Here is a 24218-nt window from a genome sequence, read left to right on the forward strand (position 1 = left end):
CATTTCAAGAGTATCTGCCATTACTTCTTAGAGCACGGTTATAATACCTGTTAAGTCTTTGTTTGTTAATTCCAACAATTGTATCATCTCAGGGTTTGCATCATTGACTATATTTCCCCTTGTGGGTTTTTGAGACTTTTCTGTGGTTCATATCTTGAGAAACTTTTTATTATATTCTGACTCTAGGTATTTTCAATTTCCACAGGAAATGTTAATTTATTGTTGTTGCTATTATTATTTTAGCAGGTAGTTGACTCTGTTAGGTTCAGGTTACAAAAGCTGATCTATTTTCTGTGAGCTGTGGTTCCAATATTTTTGGTTTTCAAAGTGTTTGCAATGTTATTCAGATGTATCTTACTTGTAAAAGATCCATATGCCTGTCTGAAAACTTGGTGGTGATATAATCCCAAATGCAGTTCTCAAAGTCATCAGTATGTTTGTTAAGGTCAAATCTATGCATACACAACTCAGGTGTAAACTCAGGTGATCAAACACAACTTTATAGGATAGCCTCCTCAAGCCACCTCCTCTCCATGATCTCTCTGATATTTTTTTTTTTTTACTCCCAGGACTCTCATACTGTTTCTCTGACTAGGAATCCAAGGCTTTTGTTTCCTTGCTTTGTCATATATTTCCTGAATTAGCATCTGCCTCCAGGGCTCTGTGATAAAGGAATAGAGAGAGGAAAAAGGAGTAGGAATGCCCCATGCTTTGGAAACATAGTTTCTCTAGTCAGAGAAAAGATGTCTCCTCCATTGGAGTTTTAATTACCTTCCACTACCGTGGAATTGCCAGAGGACTGGATGGAAATGATTAACAGAACTTTTTTTTTCTTTTTTTTTTGAGATAGAGTCTCATTTCTGTCACCCAGGCTGGAGTGCAGTGGCATGAAGTTGACTCACTGCAACCTCTGCCTCCCAGGTTCAAGTGATTCTTGTGCCTCAGCCTCCCTAGTAGCTGAGACTACAGGCATGCACCACCATGCCCAGCTAATTTTTTGTATTTTTAGTAGAGACGGGTTTTCACCATGTTAGCCAGGATGGTCTCAGATTCCTGAGATCAGGCAATCTGCCTGCCTTGGCCTCCCAAAATGCTAGGATTACAGGCATGAGTCACCTACTACATCTGGCCTGATTAACAGAATATTTTTCCCATTCACTCTGATCTGTAGGGTCCTTCTTTCTTATTTTTGTACCAGTAGGACAGGGTTTTTCTTGGCACTTTCTATCTGTACCTGGTGTACAATTCCGGTTTTTGGTCTGCTTTTAAGTCCAGGCCAGGAGATGCAAGAGGAGAGAAAAAAACTAAACACTAAAAACTCATCACTGGTTTGATGGCACTTCACGTTCTGGTTTTTTTCCCCAATTTGCCTTGTATTATTTTCTTTTCAGCAACTTCAGATATCTGCTACATGTGTTCTGCCCAGGGTTTATAGTTGTATTCAGTGGGAGAGATAGAGTGAAGAGTGCTTACTTCTTCTTAACTGAAATTGGAACCCACACCCCCACCCCATTAGATTTTCTTGTCTATGGCTATTTTGGGATCTGGCTAAATTCTCTCCATCAGATTGGCATATTATTAGCTAGATGTACTTACATGCTGACTTGGAGATTTCATAGATTATTCTCCATTTTCATATTCCTCACAAAAATTCTAAATAAGTCTAATAAAAGGCCTAAACCTTGAATCTTAAAACATACTCAATTTGAGAAAATATCACTGATATTTTTTCTGCTCTTGTGCCCTATATTTAAGCAGTTTGAGACAGCATTTACCATGTTGAGAGAAAATAATTGACCAAAAAACTTAGTTGTTTTTACTCACTTATAAGATTAAGGTTTTAGGTATTTCTATAGGCTAGTAATGATATGGATGACCACACGAGATTTTCTTTTTTAAATTACATTGTAGGCAAACACATTTTAGGACTATTCCAAGTAAGTTATCTGTTAGTATGGGAGACTTTTAGACTGTACGGATGAGGTTCGGTGAATGTCCAAGGTCATGAAGCAAAGAGTTATACAACTGAGACTGTTCCTAACTTTACTTATTCCTGAAATTGTAATCAGTTCATTAAACTTGTTTGCCTAAGGATAAAGGGTTCAGAAAGGAAGAAACACCATGCTTCTGAGGCTTTCTGAAATGTGCAGCGATGAATAAAGGAGCACAGGTATAAAACAGACAGTAGTCCAATGAGACTCCTTTATATTTTGGCTTTCTTTAGCAGTTCCACACTTAGCAAACACAGCCTAGGGCATCTACACGAAGAAGCAACATAAACCATTATAAGAAGAGAATGTTTTAATGGTCCTTTCAAAGGCCCATTAGAAGTTGAATATCATGAAAATCCTTTCTATTTCAAATACCATTTAAATGAGCACTTCACATAATATATACTGGAAAAATAATGGAATCCGTTGATCACTTTTTTCCCATAGTCTATGTGCTTACATCTTAATTTGTAGTTCAAGAAACGATAGGTATTTTTTAATTTAACTTGGGGATTGTACTATGTTTCTTGACTAGAAGCCTCTAAAGCCTAAATATAAATAGTACATGAGAAAAGATTTATAGCCGGAATAGGGCAAATTTGAGATATTAAAAAATAGCTAGAATTCACATTTTTTTGTGATAGGTGGATCTCCTTTTACCTACTACATAAATTAACTAATCACAGACCAGAAGACTGGAAACAAATTGGTAAGTTATACAACCTTACCACTCTCTTAGTACAGAATCTCAGCCATTTTATTAAAACTTTTGTTTACCAGATTTTTATTTAAAACCTATTCTAGGTTCTACTATTTTAAAAGTTAGTTTGAGAAAGTTGGCGTATGCAACTGAAATAGTCAACTTTGCTAGCACTTTAACAGAAATTCAGTGTAGTCTGAGGTTAAAAATATTTTTCACTCCTTGAAAATAATGTTTTCTGGGATATGGGTAAGGAAGGAGGGGAAAAACTGCTTAGGAAGATTACTATCCAAAGGGGTAGAAAATAGAAATGAGGGCTGGAATCCATGATCGTGTCTTTGCTTTTACAGTGACTTCTGGACTTTGGGGAGTTAATATTTTTCTTGGAATTATTTTCCTAGTCCTAAAACCTGCTACCTACAAGTCACAAAGAAGTATTGAATGGTTGTTGAAAACTACCATATATCACAGTTAGTGATATTAAGAAATCATTAATTAATTTCTGGTATATATTAAGTATTGTTATATTTAATAATACATCTGAATTTTCTTCTTTTTCACAATTTAGACTAACTTCCTTGTAATCCCCAATTATACCTCCCCAAAAAGTTAAACCCATGTTATGCTACAGTGGGACAATATTTGACATCTTTGAAATTTGGCCAAAGTGTTACAGAAAATGTAGCAACATCATTATTGTTTCCTCATTATCATTTACAGTTAAACTGTTATTAAAGAAGGACTTTGTTTTATCATAATATTTAACTTTCATAATTACATACAAAGAAAATTATGTTAAATCTTATCTAGAATAGACGCACTGAAAATAGTGCTCTGAAATAGTGCAATGAAGGCTATCCGCATAGTTATGTAACTCTTGAATCTCCCAAGACCCTTGCATTAAATTGTTTAACTTTAAATATCATTAAATAATTATTAATGTACAAGTTTCATTATCTGGATAGTAGCCTTGTTTTGAAAATGTGAAAAGAATATTATTTTCTTTTTTCTGTCTTTTTTTTTTGAGACGGAGTCTCGCTTTGTCGCCCAGGCTGGAGTGCAGTGGTGCGATCTCGGCTCACTGCAAGCTCCGCCTCCCGGGTTCACGCCATTCTCCTGCCTCAGCCTCCAAGTAGCTGGGACTACCGGCGCCCGCCACCTCGCCCGGCTAATTTTTTGTAATTTTGGTAGAGAAGGGGTTTCACCGTGTTAGCCAGGATGGTCTCGATCTCCTGACCTCGTGATCCGCCCGCCTTGGCCTCCCAAAATGCTGGGATTACAGGCCTGAGCCACCGCGCCTGGAGAAGAATATTATTTTCTAATTAAAAGTTGCACAGCAATTGTAACTTAATACTTGCTGACTTGGTAGACACACTATTTTTAAAGAATCTTAAGTTGCTGTAATGGCTTATTTTACCACGGTAGGAGACAAACTCAGCAGAAGAACATGTGTCTCTTTAGTGATGAAAGAAAAAGAAAAAGAGCAACCCATAAGTAATCAGTAAGAAAATGCTTTAACAGATAGGTGTAGATAATGAGTATTTTCCTGATGTACCTAGAAACTGCATTTTGCCCAATATTTAAATACTATAGATATCTGTTAAAGAAATAAATACTGCAGTTTGTTTTTGTTGTTGTGGTGGTGGTGGTGGGGTTTTGTTTTGTTTTGTTTTGTTTGAGATGGAGTTTCTCTCTTTTTGCCCAGGCTGGTGTGCAATGGCATGATCTCGGCTCACTGCAACCTCTGCCTCCCAGGTTCAAACGATTCTCCTGCCTCAGCCTCCTGGGTAGCTGAGATTACAGGAGCTCGCCACCATGCCCAGCTAATTTTTGTATTTTTAGTAGAGACAGGACTTCACCATATTGGTCAGGTTGGTCTGGAATTCCTGACCTCAGGCGATCTGCCTGCCTCGGCCTCCCGCAAAGTGCTGGGATTACAGGCGTGAGCCACTGCACCCGGCCAGTTTATTTAATAAGCCTAAATGTTGATATTTTGAAGAGATAGAAAATTAAGTCTTCTGCCCCCTTGAAACACACTGGCGTGAGCAGACTGCTGTTCTTGTGAGTATATGTTTTAAGGTGTGAGTGATAGTGAGACTCCAAAAGCAATTAAGTAAAACATAGACTAAAAGCACCTTTTTACCTAAATCTTCATTAGTAAATGCTTTTGCATAAATTTACATTTTTAAACATTTATTTTTTTCCAAAGACTGGCACGTTAGTGTTTAGTTGTACATTATTTTGTGCGTTCCCATTACTTATGTATTAATTAGTTTTGTTTACCTGTGCATAATTTTTCCTAATTTCACAACAGTTGTTGTTTTTTGTAATTGACAACACAATTTACTGCATGTGTGCTTTCTGGCCCTCAAACAAGAATGTTAAGGTGGAAAGCACCAATCTTTTCATTTCAGATTGGTTAAAAAAAAAGAAAAAAAAGGATTGATTGTGACTAATTTCCAATTAATTTGCAGTAGTTACAGGGGAACAAAACCATTGCACCTACTAATTAAAATTTAAAATATTCCAAGGTGTCATCTTTAGGTGTCTCTGGAATATATAATTTCCATTTTGGTTCATTGCTGGATCTGTAACACCCGTGAGCTTGACAGCTCTATTAATTTAAAGGCTCAGTAATACCTATTAGCACAAAACATGAAAAAAAAATACCATTAATCATTTATTTTAATTTTGCAGCTCTGTCATTTTCTCAGTGTGTTTTAAAATTATGATGACACCATAATGTGCACAAATCGACCTGGATAAAGGGGAAATGGATCATACTACTTTGGAAAGATACTGAAGTACATTATTAGAGCTTAATTAATGCCAAACTGATTAGATATGATTGCTTTTTGTATAAAAATATTTTAAAACCTTTTTTCTTGTCAGAGCATATTTTAAACGTTATCCATCCCAAATGTTATGTTTACAATTAAACTTACCTTTTTGTTGTTCTTCACTTTAATACATTCAATTTAAATATTGTTCAATGAATGTAAGTTTCTTTTATTCTTTATTTTGAAACCTGAATTAAACTAGTCATTAGTTTCCAATTCAAAAATTTAATTTCATTTTGGCTAGCAGATAGTAATATCTCTCCTAATCATATTCTCATGTAGGAACTCCAAACCTATGTTGGACACAATATCTAAAAACGTGAAAGATTAAAAATTAAATGAGAAATATGGCAGATATGTAATACCTTATGTATTTATATTGATGTGACCCAAGGCTGTAAGTATGATAAAAATGATAAAACTGTAGGTACTTATCAGAATTTTGTCATTAGTTTGCAAGAGGACCAATATTCACATCCAGTTCGAAACTGAATATCTTCCTCTGGAATGTGCAAAATTGGAAATAATCTCCCAGTTGATGGGTATCATCATCATAATAATGCACAGGTTTGATTGCTCTCAGCAGTTAGAAATCTGTCTGCTGGTGGATACAGACTATAGACTCACAAGGTCTGGGCCTGACTATTCTCTCACATTTGCCTTCTGTCCTTGCCTTTTCTAACTATTCATTTTCTCTGATCTCTGATTTTGTGTATTAAAATTAGAAAACAAGGCTACCATATTCTAAGCTCTTCATTAAAAGGCAATAATCTGTATTGTTGAAAATTTTAAAGAGTGAGCCTGCTTATCACTAATACAGAACTAGTCGTGTTTCATAGGAATCTTCCTGGGATAGAATACCAATTTTCAATAAAAATTTGAACTTAAAATTCTTAATAAAAATGAACTGACTAGAATATCATAGTTATTATTTTTATTTCCTTGAATATTTAGAAGACAGTTGCACATATTTCTTTTGAGGAGACCTAAAAAACTCAAAGTCTTTTTTTTTTTTTCTTTTTTCTTTTTTTTTAAATTATACTTTAAGTTCCAGGATACATGTGCAGAATGTGCAGGTTTGTTACATAGGTATACATGTGCCATGGTGGTTTGCTGCACCCATCAACCCATTATGTACATTAGGTATTTCTCCTAATGCTATCCCTCCCCTTGTCCCCCACCCCACAACAGGCCTTGGTGTGTGATGTTCCACTCCCTGTGTCCATATGTTCTCATTATTCAATTCCCAATTATGAGTGAGAACAAGCGCTATTTGGTTTTCTGTTCCTGTGTTAGTTTGCTGACAATTCTAGTTTCTAGCTTCATCCATGTCCCTGCAAAGGACATGAACTCATCCTTTTTTATGGTTGCATAGTATTCCATGGTACATATGTGCCACATTTTCTTTATCCAGTCTATCATTGATTGGTATGTGGGTTGGTTCCAAGTCTTTGCTACTGTGAACAGTGCTGCAATAAACATACGTGGGCGTCTGTCTTTATAGTGGAATGATTTATAATTATTTGGGTATATACCCAGTAATGGGATTGCTCGGTCTAATGGTATTTCTGGTTCTGGATCCTTGAGGAATCGCCACACTGTCTTCCACAATGGTTGAATTAATTTACAATCCCACCAGCAGTGTAAAAGTGTTCCTATTTCTCCACATCCTCTCCAGCATCTGTTGTTTCCTGACTTTTTAATGATCACCATTCTAAGTGGCATGAGATGTTATCTCATTGTGGTTTTTGATTTGCATTTCTCTAATGACCAGCGATGATGAGCTTTTTTTCATATGTTTGTTGGCTCCATAAATGTCTTCTTTTGAGAAGTCTCTGTTCATATCCTTTATCCACTTTTATGTTTTGTTGTTGTTGTTGTTGTTGTAGATTTAAGTTCCTTGTAGATTCTGGATATTAGCCTTTTGTCAGATGGATAGATTGCAAAAATTTTCTCCCATTCTGTAGGTTGCCTATTCACTCTGATGATAATTTTTGTTGTGCAGAAGCTCTTTAGTTTAATTAGATCCCATTTGTCTGTTTTTGGCTTTTGTTGCCATTGCTTTCAGTGTTTTAGTCATGAAGTCTTTGTGCATGCCTATGTCCTGAATGGTATTGCCCAGGTTTTCTTCTAGGGTTTTTATAGTTTTAGGTCTTATGTTAAAGTCTTGAATCCATCTTGAGTTAGCTTTTGTATAAGGTCTAAGGAAGGGGTCCAGTTTCATTTTTCTGCATATGGCTAGCACCATTTATTAAATAGGGAATCCTTTCCCCATTGTTTGTTTTTGTCAGATTTGTCAAAGATCAGATGGTTGTAGATATGTGGTTTTATTTCTGAGACCTTTGTTCTGTTCCATTAGTGTATATATCTATTTTGTTACCAGTACCATGCTGTTTTGGTTACTCTAGCTTGTAGTATAGTTTGAAGTCAGGTAGTGTGATGCCTCCAATTTTGTTCTTTTTGCTTAGGATTGTCTTGGCTATACAGGCTCTTTTTTGGTTCCATATGAAATTTAAAGTAGTTTTTTCTAATTCTGTGAAGAAAGTCAGTGGCGGCTTGATGGGAATAGCATTGAATCTATAAATTACTTTGGGTAGTAGGGCCATTTTCATATTGATTCTTCCTATCCATGAGCATGGAATGTTTTTCCATTTGTTTGTGTCCTCTCTTATTTCCTCGAGCAGTGGTTTGTAGTTCTCCTTGAAGAGGTCCTTCACATCCCTTGTAGTGTATTCCTAGGTATTTTTTCTTTGTAGCAATTGTGAATAGGAGTTGGCTCTCTGTTTGTCTATTATTGGTGTATAAAAATGCTTGTGATTTTTGCACATTGATTTTGTATCCTGAGACTTTGCTGAAGTTGCTTATCAGCTTAAGGAGTTTTGGGACTGAGACGTTGAGGTTTTTTAAATATACAATCATGTCATCTGCAAACAGAGACAATCTGACTTCCTATCTGAATACCCTTTATTTATTTCTCTTGCCTGATTCTCCTGGCCAGAACTTCCAATACTGTGTTGAATAGGAGTGGTAAGAGAGGATATCTTTGACCTGTGCCAGTTTTCAAAGGGAATGCTTCCAGATTTTGCCCATTCAGTATGATATTGGCTGTGGGTTTGTCATAAATAGCTCTTATTATTTTGAAAAAACTCAAAGACTTGTAATAGATTGTATAGTATCATTCTCATGACAAATCTGTAAGGTGAGTAAAATGGCTATTATTAAACATGATTTTTCAATCCATAAATATAATTTAAGAGGAGAATACAACTATTTTATCCAAGCCAAGTCAAGAATATCAGTGACTGGCCAGGCGCGGTGACTCCTGCCTGTAATCCCAGCACTCTGAGAGGCTGAGGTGGGCAGATCACCCAAGATCAGGAGTTTGAGAACAGCCTGGCCAACATGGTGAAACCCTATCTCTACTAAAAATACAAAAAATTAGCTGGATGTGGTGGTGGGCGCCTGTAATTCCTACTACTCAGGAGGCTGAGGCAGAAGAATCGCTTGAACACAGGAGATGGAGGTTGCCATGAGCCAAGATCATGCCACTGCACTCCATTCTGGGTGGCAAGAGCAAGACTCCATCTCAAAAAAAAAAAATGAATTATCAGTGATTCATTTATTCATTCTTTCAACAAACATTTATTGAATTCCATCTCTATGAAGCTGCTGACATTTTGTCCTAGTGTCAGCAATGGACAGAAAACAATACAAAGTGAACCAAAAAAAGACATGATCTCTGATCTCAGTGTGGGTACACATAACTCAAATAGTCCCACAAATATAAAATTTCAATAATGATATAAGGTCTGTGAGGGAAAGTTCATGATCCTTTGAACTGTGATACTATGGTACTGTGGTACTATTATACTGTGACAGGGTATAATAGAGGTGTTTGATCTCGTTGTAGGAGGTCCAGGAAGGTTTTCAAAGAAACTCAAAATTGACCTGAAAACTAAAAGAGGAGGAGGATATAACTAGGCCCCAAAGAAAGGGAAGAGTGTCTTATGCAGAGAAAACAGCACAATATGGGAGGGAACATGATGTGTTCAGGGTGCAGAAGGAAGACATGAAAGAAGAGAGGCAGCGTGGGGTGAGGCACACCGTCCAGTGGGAGCAGAGCAGCAGGACCTGGGAGCCCTCAGGAGAAATGTTTAGCTTTAATCTAAGGGTAACGTGGAAGTAAAGAGAGGTTTCAACGGGAAAGTGATGTGAGTAGATGTGCACGGTGACAAGATCATTCTAGGTGGGGAATTAATCGGTGGGAGAAGCAATGACCATTTAGAGAGTTCTATAATTGTTCAGGCCTTAGAACACGGTAGTAAAAAGGAAAAAAAAATCAAGATATACAAAAAAATTTGAGGGATGAAAATGATTACATTCAGTAATAGATGAGTGGTTATGGGAGGTAAGGAAAAGAAGGTGTCAAGGATGATCTGGATTTCTGGATCATTTCGAACAACTGAATAAATGATGAAACAATACCTTGAAATAGGAGGACCTGGAAGAACAATCAGTTTCCTCTCTAGTCCAGTACTATTGCAACTGAATTACTCTCCCTGTTCAATGCCTTAAGCACTTTGTTAGAAATATCAATTATCATAACACCAAGCAATGGCAATTTTTTGTGGATAAGTTATCAAAATTGAGCATCTGTATCCAATTGTATTACTATGATGCAGTTTCATGCTGAGGAGAAAGTCTTTCATATCAGTGCTATGATGCCCCAAATAGCCAAGGTTATGGCTGAATCTAGAAATTGGGCCATTAAAGAAGTTTCTTCTTCTAATAAGACAGTGTGAGCTTATTGGACTCCCTTGGTTAAACAAACAAACAAACAAAAATAATTATGCTCTCTGATGGTTAGTAAATGTCCCACATTCATTTTTTTCTAATCTTTCTTTTGGGTAAAATTGGTGTCTGGCATGTGGCAGGAATGCTGCCAGGTGCCACAGGGAGAAGACAGATGGCCATAATATGCCATTTCCCAATGCCACCCAAGGGACACAGAAAGCTGTTATTGTCTCAGATAGAAGAGGGGTTAGCAAAATGTGTTTCCACAGGACTAAATATAGTGATGCTAAAAATAATAACATTTATTAAACATGTATATGACATGCATAGCCTTATTTGGTATTTGTAGTGGTCTTTCAAAGTAGGTGCTATTGTTGTATTACCTTAGCAAATAGACTGAAAGTCAAAACTGAGATTCTTTGGTCAGGGTTTTGTAGCTGCCAGTGACTAATCTGGGAAACAAATCCTTGCCTCATGTCCTGGGTCTATGTCCTTAACCGCATTACTACATGAAAAAAGGCCATATAGAAAATTTTAGTTGAAATATTGCTCAGCAAGAAAAGTCAAGTCACAAGTTGTAAATATTCTCTAGTTAGGAAAATAAGTGTTTTTGTATTGTTTTGTTATGTTTTTGTCTTCTATTTTCCATGTGCCCAAAGATCTGGAGATGCTCTAAGAAAAGATAAACAGTTACTGGTTTAAAATTGTGAGGATCATTTCTCTGTAGAAACATGGAGATAACAAAAATGTTTTTAAAATGTCTTTGACCTTCCCTGGCAACCAACTTAGAGCCACAAAAATATTTTGGAATGAAGAACACAATTTATATGTTAAAGGAGATTTCAGATCCAGGTATGAATATTTCCCATGCAATGTGGCCAAATAGTCCATCACTTTCAGGAACAAGTGTTCTCTTTTCCATACATATTTAAACTTCCTGTGAATTTCATTGGCAAGTAAACCACTCAACCCCATTTTTGAAGGATTTTATTTTAAGTCTTCACAATGATTTCTCTGATTTTGATGTTAGATCAAAGACTTTAACATTAAACTTGGAAATTATCATTCCAGAAAATAATGGCTAGAATCATAAAAAAAACTGGCAAACGGATTTTAGAAAATTGTTATGTTTCATTGCTTTGCTTTTTTGGCAGTTATGGACCTGAAAAATTTAGCATGTACTTTATTCCCGCTGTCATATGGCTCAGCTACACACATGAATTCAAAATGGTTTCCATTATTAGAAGGAGACAATCTTATTCCAGAATCAAGCTAGGTAACTTTTAATGTTTCAGATAATTGCTAAATTAAGCTCTACTCACAGATATTTTATGGCATTTATTTTGCTCTGAAAACCTCATTCATTTTTAAGGTAGCTTAATAGATTCAGTGATAATAAACTCTTAAAGAGATGAAGCAGGGAGAAAATTTTTGGCTAGATACAGGGTGAATATTTAACAGGAAAAATGCTACCTGCTGAGGTATGTTTGAAGAACCATAATATTAGTAAGCCCACCCTGGTGCAAAGGAATGAGAATTAATTAAAAAGAGAATACATTTAAGCCAAATTTGATCAGTTGGTACATTATCAAAATTGAGGAATGTTAATATATATTCTAATTCAGAATTTTCACAGAATGATTTCTGAATGGTGGTACTTAGTATAATAAAGATATGCCAAAAAAAATTATTTCCACTTTTATCCATCTTTTAGCTATTGACCCAGTAAATCATGATTTTAAATTAAAATTATTTCTTCCACCTTATGCCTCATAATTCTAGATTTAATTTTCAGTATTTGACTTAATTATATCAAGGGTCAGCAAATTATGGCCTGTGAGTCAAATCTGACCAGTTGCCTGTTTTTGTGTAGCCGGAATTAAGAATAGTTTTCATATTTTTAAATGGCTGAAAAAAATCGAGAGAGGAATAATATTTCCTAATGTGAAAATTATGTGGAATTAAAATTATAGCTTTTAGACATAGAGTTTATTGGAACATGGCAACACTAATTTATTTACATGTAGTCCAAAACTGCCTTTGCTGTATAAGGGCAGTGCTGAGTAGTTCAGAGAACACAAAGCCTAAATCATTTAATATCTAATCCTTTACAGAACATGTTTGCCAACCCCTCAGACAATATGAATGACTACTTAAATATCATTCAATATATCACTCTCAAATATAATAATTCTATATTTAGAATTAAGTTAAATAATTTAATAGCTTATATCACAGACATATAGACCATTGTACCAAACCGAGGCATGCATCACTTTATTTGATGTAGTTTGAAGGTTTCACCCTAATTAATAGAAGAGTGCCTCATTAATAGGCACTCTGAGGATTGATTGGAAATGTTTATAAGATAGTACTTCTTTCAGTTTTTCTCCTACCTCTCCGACTGTTTGTATTCTCCTGCTGCACTCTTAAATGGCAGCATTCCCCAGTTACAAAGTCTAACATCTGCTATTCATACTTGCCACACTGGTCTTCAGTAATTTCTTCTCAATTGCTGACATTGTTATAAGATAATCAAACCCAAATCTATCTCAAGACCTGTTCTCCCTTCTGAACACCACATCCACAGACCAAAAAGATACTGAACATCTCCTTCAGAATGTCACCCTCAACAGTGGGTTCACTGGATTGCTGGTTTTCACCCCTTCCTGGTTTTCACCCCTACCAAAAATGCTTCTCTTTCTATAAAAAGCATCACTACACACATTATGAAGACCAAAAAACATGGAAATTGTAGTAAAATCTTCATCTTTTTCCAGTGCCCCACACACCCACTCTACCATCATATCCTGTACTTCTGCCTCCGCAATATCTCTTAAATCTGCCTCCACTCTGTTCCCATTGGCACTGCCATGACTAAAGTCTATTTCACTTCTTTTCTGGATAACTACATTAACCTTTCATTTGATCTTCATACCTCTGGTATGGCACCAGCCCTTAACCTCTGCTGTCAGAGTGATGTGACTAAAACTCAGTTTTAATTCTGCCACTGTCCTTCCACCATGATCTAAATGGCATTTTTTTTTTTACTCTTATTGTACCCTGAGAATATCCCTAGCTAAAGCATATTACAATCTACCATCACATGTCCTCTATCATCATTATACTACAAACACCTCAGTTAAGTTAAAAAAAAAAAAATCTATTTAACTTGCAATCCTCCATACTAAAATAAGGTAGGCTGGTACCTAGTACATTACCGATAAAGGTAATTAAAGTTGAGTAAGTTAAGATTTTTGTTTTCATGTGTTTTGGGGGTGTAGAAAAGGGAATTTTCATTCATTCATTTATTCAGTTGGTCAGTCAACAGATTCTTATTGGTCTTGCCCCTTAGGAAGAGAAGTACAATGACAAATAGTCTGGGGCTTCTCAAATTTAAAAGCACAGAGGAATCACCTGGGGTTCTTGTTAGAAAGCAGAATCTGAATCAGAAAGTCTGGGGTGGGCCCGGGGAGTCTGCATTTTTAACAGTGATGTCAGTGTTCCTAGCCTGTGGATCACGTATGGAGAACTAAAACACTAGAGTGCAGGAGAATCACCTGCAGAGGGATTTTTAAAAAGTATTTAAAAGTTGGTACCAAAATAGTATATGCACATGTAACAAAAAAAAAAAAAAAAAAAAAAAAAGCAGAATGTATAGACTTGCAAGAAAAATAGCCATCCTGTGTCCTTTTTCCTGTGTCAACAGATCTTCTCATCAGATGCTACCACTTTGATTCTTGGACTATTTCTTCTGATCATTTACTCCATATTTGTAAATATGCTTTGCTGTTACTTTTTTATGGATTAGTTTTAGGTATACTCTACTTACTTAGTGCTATAGAAAGGTGGTTTCTAACACTCTTACATTACTGTGTTTAATTCTATTACTAATAGTTAACATTTACTGAGTGCTTTTTTTTGTGCCACGTAACAGTCTAAGCATTTCGTGTACATTGATTCATTTAGTCCTTACAAGAAACCAATGAGACACTATATTAAAAGCTCTACAGCATTGATGAGGGAAATGAATCGTAGTAACTTGCTCATAGCCCCTAGATAGGAAATGGTGGGCCCAGGCAGCCATTAAACTGTTCTGCTTCTGAGAAGTATATAATAATTGTATTTAAATCAATAAAAAATATATAATCATTGAGACTATAAAAATGTTGTCAACTGCAGAACCAAGTAATGACCCACCATCACATTTTCTTTCCTGTAAAGCTTTAGAATTTTTTTCTTCTCTTTGCAAAGTGATCCTTATAATAGTTCTCATTTTTCTTAAAAAAAAAAAAAAAGACAAAACTCTACCATATCAATTTATCTATTATCCACACTCCTTTTGTTTATAGGCCAGAAGCCCTTCCCTTTAGGTTTCTGTCTAGTTCTCTTGCAAATCTGTCATCCTGGATCTGAGTTGAATCCTTTGTTTTTTGACTCTCCTTAACTCACTCATTTACTTTGCTAGAGAACACCCCAAAAACATTTTAAAGGGTATATAAGAGGAAAATTCTCTAGATACTTTTGTGACTGAAAATGTCTTCATTCTACCCTTGCAGTTAATCAATACATTGACTAAGTATAGAGTTCTCAGATAAAATTAACTTTTCCTCTGGGGTTTGAAGGTGTTTCTTCATTGTCTTCTAGCACTAATGTTTTTGAAAAGCCTGATGCCATGCTGATTTTTATTTTTCTGTAAGTGACCTATTTTTTTTTCTCTCTGAGGACATTTAGAATCTTCTTTTTATCCCTGCACTTTGAAATTTTACAATAATGTGTGATTTAAGCTGGGCAGGACAGGGATAGAAATTTGATTGGCAAAAAAGAGAGGGAATGCTCTCTAGGGCAATAACTAGCACAAAGGTGCAGAGGTGGGAATTAGCAAGGAGGGCCTAGGAGATTTGAGAGTCAACTATCAAACCCAGCTCTTGCATTTACCTACTTGAGTGATGTTATGCAGGTAACAGAACCCTTTTAAGTCTCTTTGTCCTCCAGTGTAAAGTAAGGATGTTGACAGCTACCTCCCAGAGTTGTTAGGAGGCCAAAATTAGATATTATAAAAGTAAAATTATTTTTAAAATAATTAAAATAATTTCAACAGCAGGTATAAGAATTCCTTAAAGAAAATAGACCCACCTCTGTTCTAAACTTACCAGAATGCTTCAGTAAATGATTACGGAAAGGATGTTGAGCAGTTGTTCAGATAACAAAAGAAAGAGATATGCTACTTTTCATAATAAAGGGTTTGGAAATATTTGATGTTGGAAGACAGGGAAGCAGAAAGAAATCACCAATGAGCTGAACCAAGTACTGTCTGGGAAACTAATCAGGGAAGACCCATTTCTCTTCCCTCTGATTTTAGTTGTGCTGAAGAAAGTCTTTGAAGAGAATACAAATATCTGGGGAATAAACATTATTTGCTATGTGCTGTGAGATATAAATACCCTCTTCTATCCTTTTTATGAAATTCTACTTCAGTTTTACACTCTTCTCTAATAATATTTTTTTTATGGGAGTGGACTTTGAGGGCAACTCAAAGAGGTGAATGAAATAGGTGGCACCTGAATAACGTATAAAACACTTAGCAAAAATCTCAGCACACAGTAAGAGCCAGATCAATATTATTTTTTATTCTGGTTGTTATTCTTAACATTACAACTATGAGGTGGAAATATCACAACTATCAAACTACTCAACCTTAACAATGTAATAGAAATAAGAAGATGAAGACTATGCTTTGTAATCTTTGATTCTCTTACTGGTTTCTATATGTGCATCCTTATTGCATATTGAATAATTATAAAAGTAAAACTGAACTCACATTTTTGGTATTTATATTCTTAGAAGTGGCCAGTCTTAATTTGAAATAGGAAGACAGAAGTAGAAATAGTCACGGGCAGTAGAAGAACCTTTCCCTGCCACTGTTGCTTTTCTAAAAGGGTACATGATAAGGAGAACGAAGAGTTTTATAGGAGACCACCATTCTGTATCTGATAGTGTTTACCTTGCATGTTGTAAGCAATGCTACTCTACCTTCACAGAGCCATTCCAGTTTCTAGGAGTCCCATACCACTGTTTATGAGTGCCCAGTATTCTCTTTCAAATAATAATGTCAGAGTCTCTTAGAAACTAAACAACCAAAATCATGTTGCAAAATGCCTTGTTCATAGCCAGTGCCCCCAAAATATTTGATGTATCAAGGAATAACTGAGAAGTAATTACTTGACTCTTAATAGAAGGAAGCACTCAAAGAGAAGCCACTTGGTTCATGTCCTTGTCCTTAGATTGCTGAAACTTAATATATTCTAAGGTTTTGGGGGATAAAATTTTTACTCATTGTTATTTCTCTAGTGGGTAGAAAATTAAGAATAATATTAAAACAAGAATGTTCAATGTATACAAAACAGGCATCGGAGTCATAATTATAGGCCTTGTCAACCTCCGTTAACCAGAATTTTGCCACATGAGCAACCTGAGTCTGCAGGTTCACTTGAGTCTCTGTAGCTTCCTAGAGCCTACACCTGGAATTTCTGTGACTGTGACACCGACAATCCATGTGGCTTGGAATTATTCTCATCTTTAGTAGAGTGATTTTGCTTCTGCCCAAATATACTAAGACATGTAACTATCCAGTGAAATCAGGCATGTGAAGAGCCAGGATTCATAATAGGCATTTATTGAATGCTAGTTTCCTCCATGTGGTCTCCCCTAACAAAGAAGAAAATACAACCAATTTGTTCTTGTTTCCATAAACAACAGACAAAAAGGATGTGAATTTCATTTTTTGCAGAAATAAACTTAAATTAAATAAACAATTGTGTACTTTGACTACAGAAATGATTAAACAACCAAGAAGACAGGTTACCTATAGTTTTTAAAATAGTACTAGCCATTATTCTGATGAGTGACTGGAAACTCGAACTTGTGTTTTCATTACTCACATAGATGAAAGGCCCCATTGTATCAAGAGCACTGAATTAGATACTGTGCTATTTTTCAAAGGCATGAAATCATGTAATTTCTTTCTTTTTTTCTAAAAAAAGGTTTCCAATATAAGAATAGTCATAATCAAACAAAATTTATATGCCCCCCCTAGAAAAAAAACACAAAGAAGAAGCTTATAGCTAATAATTATGTGACATTTTGGCTATGCTTTGTCATAAATTGATACTAACTTATATATATAAATGGCTAGAAAGATATATTTCTTTCATCATCTTAACAACTATTTGGAAATAATGATCCAATTTCCCAAAATGCCCTAACACTATTATACCCTGTAAAGCATTCAGTCCAGAAATTATGAACCAGAAATCTCAACCTTCTTACTTTAGCTCTTAATGTTCTGTTTGAATCTAAGGTAATCATGTAAGTAATATGTGATAACTGCTTTCCCAGTACTCATTTAAAAATGACATTTGTGCGTAAAATGATTCATTTTCATTTTCAATGTTAAAAAATAGTGCCTTTCTGCTAAGCCTCCCATTTCAGCATCCGTAACACTATTCAGTGTGCTTGTTCAATTTACCTTTCCTGCTAGACTATAATTTCTTGGGGGCAGAGATTGTATATTGTCTATTTATTCAAAGTTCCTGATACAGTGTCTGAAGCATAGTAGGGGCTGAACAAATTTTGTGAAATGAATAAATGATGAATGATGCAGTATTAGATCCTGTCTACAGCTAGAATTTCGGAGGAGTTTAAAACTCAATGACATAAGGTACAGTATAATCTAATGCTGACTTATTGAGAGAAAATCTGGTATAGATCATTTTCAATCTACATAGTTAAGTGCATTCTGGCGTCTTAACTATATGACTATCAATTCCCTAGTTCATAATATAACAAAAATAAAATGAAGTCAGATATCCATAGAGTTTGAGGCTGGGTTAGCCTTAGTGGCCTTTTACAGGTGCAATTTATTTTTGCAGGAAAGAGAACACTGAATCCTTCCAGAATAACCTGATTCCAGCAGACTTAAATAAAGTTGTTCATTCTTTCAAGGTTTTTCACATACTTCTGTCTTTCTAGACTGTGAAGTAAATTTCCATTTCCCAAAAGCCCCACTGCAGGTTTTAATGATCCTGTCCACGTGATATACATTTTTTTTTTTGTTTCATTGCTGTTAGTGAATGACAAGTGAAGGATATTCATTTTAACTTGAAAATGTCAGGTATGCACTTTAAGAGATATATTTTTTGCAGCTTTTAATGAGGTGGTGTTTCTTTTTGAAAGAAATACTCATCTCTGATGTGAATGCTGTGCAGGTGACAACTGATATTTAATAAGCGATGGTTCTTGTATTAGTTGCAGTTCGCTAAAGAAAATGTCTCAGATTGCTTTTGAAAAACTCTTAGCGTCACTAGCCCAAAGGCAAGATGTGACCTTTTTATTACATAATGAGAATCATTTATTATCTTACAATGTATCTTAAAGTCACAGACAAAATGCCACTTTGATAATTGCTTTCAATTAGCTTTGAGCATAGCATATATTCATAAAATGTCTTCTCTAATTTAGAGTTGAATTAGAGAAAATTGCAGACGTAATCTACTTTAAGGTTGTCTCATTTAAGGTGATTCGTAGTTTTATATCAAAGAAATCAAAAGGAGTAGCTTTAGAACAGTCTCCCAAAGTGTTTTAAGCAGGTTTTTCAATATTTGATTCTATTCTATTACCAATTAATTAACAAATTAGAAAGCTAGTTCATCATTTCTGACCTTTTATGCATGTTAACTTTTAACTTTCATTTCTAATGACTGTTTTGAAATTAAGCCTTGCAGTTCATGTTGAAAGACAGAAACAATCTGATTAGCAAGATAAATAAGGTTTGCTTTGATACCAAGTACATCTTGATATTCGGCTATAACTAGGACTCTGGAAACTATAATGGTGCATTCTTTCCTGACTTCAATAAATAATACATAACTAATGGTCAAGAAATAATACTAGATAATCATGTAACCTAAGTAAGCCATTCTGGAATATTACTACAAGTGAGGTTAGAGGTAACATAATATTTAAAATGTGACTTCAGATAATTTTTAAAATTATTATCCTGAGCATTGGGATAGTATTTAAGTACATGTCTCTATCTCCTTTAAAAATATTTTTGAAATAATAGAAACTCTGAAATTACATTTTACACTTGTGGTGTTTCAGTCACTCATGAAATATTATTAACCTTAACAGAGAGTCTCACAAATTGGTATTGTATCTGGAGATTACTCTACTCTTTCTCTCTCTCTTTTTTTTCTAGATAAAAATTACACACAAGAACCAAGCTCCAATGCTGATGGGCCCTCCTCCAAAAACCGGGTTATTCTGCTCCCTCGTCAAAAGGACAAGAAACCGAAGCAAGGAATAATCCTGTATTGTTTCATTCTTAGAAGTTGAATTAGCATAATTGGGCCATGGAACACATATGCTGGAAATCTGAACCATTTCAAGTCTCCTGCTCATACACAATCATGGAAGTTGTTTAACAGTTTTTGTTACTAAGCTAATGTAAAATTCAGCTATTAGAAAATTTATTGTCTCAGTTTTTATAGGCATCTTTGCATGAAGAAAGCAGCTTACCTGAAGTGTTACTGCATATTTTTGTTGCATGCATTCCCATAGATTTTTACATCTCCCACCCATCTCTTCCCCAATTTCCATTTACTAACCTGTGAGAAAAACCTGTAAAACATGAAAAAGGAAATACCATGGGAAATGTGATTCTCAGTGTGATTCCAATTATTACAAAGCACTAATCAGTAACGCTACAATCATCATAATTGCAGATTGCTATACGTTTCCCTTTTAGAATCAGTGTATCAATGACCTATGACTTGAGGAGAAACTTTTCATTCAAAGATTTTATTAAATAGTTGACTACAATACCTTGCTATATATACATAGTTTTTCTTCAACATCTTAACTCTTCTGAGCGGAAATAAAAATATCAGGTATAAAGTTTTCTCATGCTGAAAAATAGAACGTGGTTTTTATTTTGCTTAGCTTTCTTTTTAATTCCAGAAATAAGTGAAAATATGTTACTTGACAGTCAAGTGTGGTAATATGGCAAGCCTTGTTCCTTTCTGCATGAGAATCTAGGAGAGAATTCATAACCACACCAATAACCAAATAGATGTTTTAAACTACGTGCCTAATCAATGTGTTTCCCACCAAAGATTCAGAAAAAGATGCTTGAGAGAAATGGGTTAATGCATAATTAAGCATTGTGGAGCAAATTTATGGTTCCTGTGATTAATTTTGTGATGACTAAGATGCTGGAAAGAGAGGGGGTTACCCATTAATTATGATTAAAATTCTCACCTTTCACAGACAGACAATAAGCCAGACAACACAATCAAAGCTCAATAGATGATTTCTTGCTTTTTTTAGTCATTTATAAATATAGATGTAATTTTTCATGGATCAGTTAAGTACACTTGAAGGAAGTAAATGATTGTATCAGTTTCTGTCTAGTATAAATTGGTACCTATAATGATACTGAGCTCTTGGAAGGGAATCATGCATGCAGTTAGCTCCCTCCTCCTCACCTACTCCACTCCCATCTTTATGACATTTCAAATGTTTATTTGGAAACAACAGCCTAGATCACTGTTGAAGGTGTTCATGGCATAGCTGGAGTCTCTGATTGTTTTAAAAAATCATGGAACAGTACTTTTCTTTTAGTGTTTCATTAAGCCTATGTTGTAGAATGAAATGCTTCTGAGCAGTCTTGTAATATTGTTTATTCATATTGACCTGCATCTCATCATTGCATGTTTTATGTTTTCAAACATGCCATAAGGAAAACGAGTGCTTGAACTGCATGATTTATTAGTTTCTCTCCACTCTGCATTAAAGTGCTAATGATTTATCAGTTCTATTTTGTTATTGATTCATTCATCTTTGAATAACAAATAGCATTTAGTGATTCTGTTGAACACAATCCTGTGCATGGATTTATGGATTTCAAGTGAAATTGCTATAATTTTAGTTCTTTGGTTTGAAAACTCAACTGAATGCTGTTATATCAAATAGCTGCTCTCAAGCAATGTGCTATAATGGAAGATTATGTACAAAGTGTATTCTTTTAGTGTTCCTGGAACATTGGATGGTAAATATCAGTCAACAATAAGCTTAATTACTTTAAAAATAAAAGCTTTTGAATAAAATTAAGACATAATTTAGCATTCCCAGGAAAATTATGATTACAATTGCAAATTTAGGACAGCAATCACTTGCCCTGGTATAATAAAAAATTGTTTGGCAGAACAGTAATCTAGACCAAAAGAAATCTCAAAACAGTAACAAGTACATTACCGACATAATGTTACACAACACACACATTGATTTTTTGCATCTATGGTTACAGGTAATAAATATTTTCACATGAATTGGCAAAATTTTCTACAATGGGCAGACAGGCTTTGTGTCAAAAACGTATTTTGAAGCCACAAATTATTTTATGTTCACTACAACATACAATTACTTCTTGGCTACCTTTTATAGTATATAGTTTGAAGGCAGCAACAGTTTGGGAATCATTCTTAACAATCTGTGCAGTAGAAAGCTGTTGGATAGACAGTGGGATGAGATAAATTAAACAACCTGCCTATAAGATTTCAATAATTGAAATAATGGGATGCAGCTTCACTTCAATGTAGCTGTATAACTACAATTAGTGCTAATAATGGTTACATTTTCAGTCAGATGGATTCTTTGGCACCAATAATAAACGTTCAAATATGAATCCAATTTGAGTTTTCTCAACTCATTTTCTAAAGACACTGATGTGCTTGCCCCCTCAAGTATACTGCCCCTGGGGTTTGGAAAGTAGTTTTTAAAAACGTAACTTGATGGGTTTGAAATCAGAGAAGATATTCTCCTCAGTTTTCTGACAGCTTCATGAAAAATATATAGTTTAAGGAAAATTCTATAGTACATTAAAATATTGAATGATGAATGTTAGCTTTACAAGATGGAAACTTCTCTTCTATGTGTGCGGATGAATTCTGAGCTATCGAGTCGCCCTCTTTCAATATAGGAGACATAGTGGTATAAAGTTTTAAGTGGATGAAACTCTTAAGTGTAAATTAATGCTGGACTTAACAGCAGTCAGAAACAAAGAGGGAAAAGAGACATACACTCTGCTAAACATTGCTAGGCACTGAGTTGATGAGATTCCAGAGAGAGATTCCAGGGTAAACCTTGATATCCACACTTCTAAGAAATAGGAAGGGAGGTATCTACATAGAACCAGAAAGTTTAAAAGACATAAATTTATTTTTTCCACTTCCATGTATACACCATGTATTTGATGTGAAAATGCTGGTCAATTTATTGTGGTGGAAGGAGATATCTTGTAGGAAGTTTAAAAACTAACATTTTAAAACAATTTTAATTTTATTTAAAACAGGTTCATGTGATCATAGCGAGAATAAAACAAAAGTCTCAGATGTTTAGCGTAGTCTACTGCAGACAGAAATTTAAATCCAGTGAGGGCTAATGAATCACATGCATGTTTCCACAATTTATTTTGTTTTCGTTTTTTAGACATATGGGAAGTAGTTGCAATTTTTCAGGGAAGAATATGTTTTGAATCTCACACTGTATTCTCCTTGAACGAGACAAGATTTTGAGATCATTCTTTTCCTTTTTGTGTCAATGTTAGTTTGTTGTTCATTGGTTATAAAAAGGAAAATGTGGCTGGGCGCGATGGCTCACGCCTGTAATCCCAGCACTTTGGGAGACTGAGGCGGGCGGACCACAAGGTCGGGGTTTGAGACCAGCCTGGCCAATATGGTGAAACCCTGTCTCTACTAAAAATGCAAAAATTAGCCAGGCATGGTGGCGCATGCCTGTAATCTCAGCTACTCGGGAGCCTGAGGCAGAAGAATCACTTGAACCCGGGAGGCAGAGGTTGCAGTGAGCCGAGATCGCTCCACTGCACTCCTACCTGGGTGACAGAGCCAGACTCTGTCTCAAAAAAAAAAAAAAAAAGGAAAATGTATTTTTCATGGCACATATAACCCCCAAAGGATTATTCAGTACCGAATAATTAAATAATAATTGAGTAATATTGAATCATATTCACCATTATTATTCAAATAACTGGATAATATTCTCTATTAAAAGATTAAACACTTGTAACATATGTTAAAGCTGTAACTTTAAGAAAATAAATACATAAAACCCTGTAAAAGAGCTTCTATTTTGTGAGAGGCAGAAATCACCACTTAAAACTCCCAGTTAAATTCTGCTATATTTAAATAAAGTTTGAGTAAACTCACATTTGAGAGATTCTGTATAACCTTATCGTGTTTAAAAAACATGGAACTCATTTAATTATAGTACCTTAATTATTTTCTCAGAAAGTGATATATACAATATCCTGCTTTTTGAAATAAAAATGTTAACCACTCAGTTCAGTGTCATTTCTTACTGCTATTTTGGACAGATTTTGTCTCTGAAATGAACTCCTCCAGCAGCTCAACAATCCACCTACCCCACTGAATCTATCCACTAGGGATATGAGGCCAGACACCCTACCTTTTGTCAGGGAGTAATTAGGGACTGAATTATATGCAATTAAGAACCAAATTATTCCAATTTGTGGTGCTTTGGGCCCCAAGTTGCTGCTGCGCATATTATTCCAGCAATTTTAGATTCCAAGAAGGCAACAACCTGAATGATGGAACTGTGGGAACTCAAGTTGAATTTTCTGGATGAAACCAATTTCTTATTTTATTTTGTGTAACAGACTTCAACAAATATCTCCTGGGCATTGACTAGGCTAAATATATTATGCAAAGGGATTGCAGCAATTAAAAGATGTTTAAGGAAACAATTTCTTCTCTAAACACCTTTGAATCTTTTAGAAGAATTAAGTAAACAGAT

At 35.1% G+C, this 24218-nt stretch overlaps 1 protein-coding gene across 18 annotated transcripts in view; it reads left to right on the forward strand.

Annotated features, from left to right (window-relative positions):
- The window catches only part of DGKB (diacylglycerol kinase beta), an 824940-nt gene extending 801196 nt beyond the window's left edge, over window positions 1–23744 (forward strand). For all 18 annotated transcript variants that reach the window (XM_023215889.3, XM_023215898.3, XM_023215895.3 and 15 more), the window contains one exon: window positions 19585–23744. In XM_023215889.3, coding sequence (XP_023071657.2) covers window positions 19585–19692 — 108 coding nt within the window. In that variant the 3' untranslated portion in view covers window positions 19693–23744. The remainder of the gene's footprint in view (window positions 1–19584) is intronic.
- Window positions 23745–24218: the final 474 nt, after the last annotated feature.

Source organism: Piliocolobus tephrosceles, chromosome 8, assembly GCF_002776525.5.
Source record: "Piliocolobus tephrosceles isolate RC106 chromosome 8, ASM277652v3, whole genome shotgun sequence".
Classification (NCBI taxonomy): Eukaryota; Metazoa; Chordata; class Mammalia; order Primates; family Cercopithecidae; genus Piliocolobus; species Piliocolobus tephrosceles.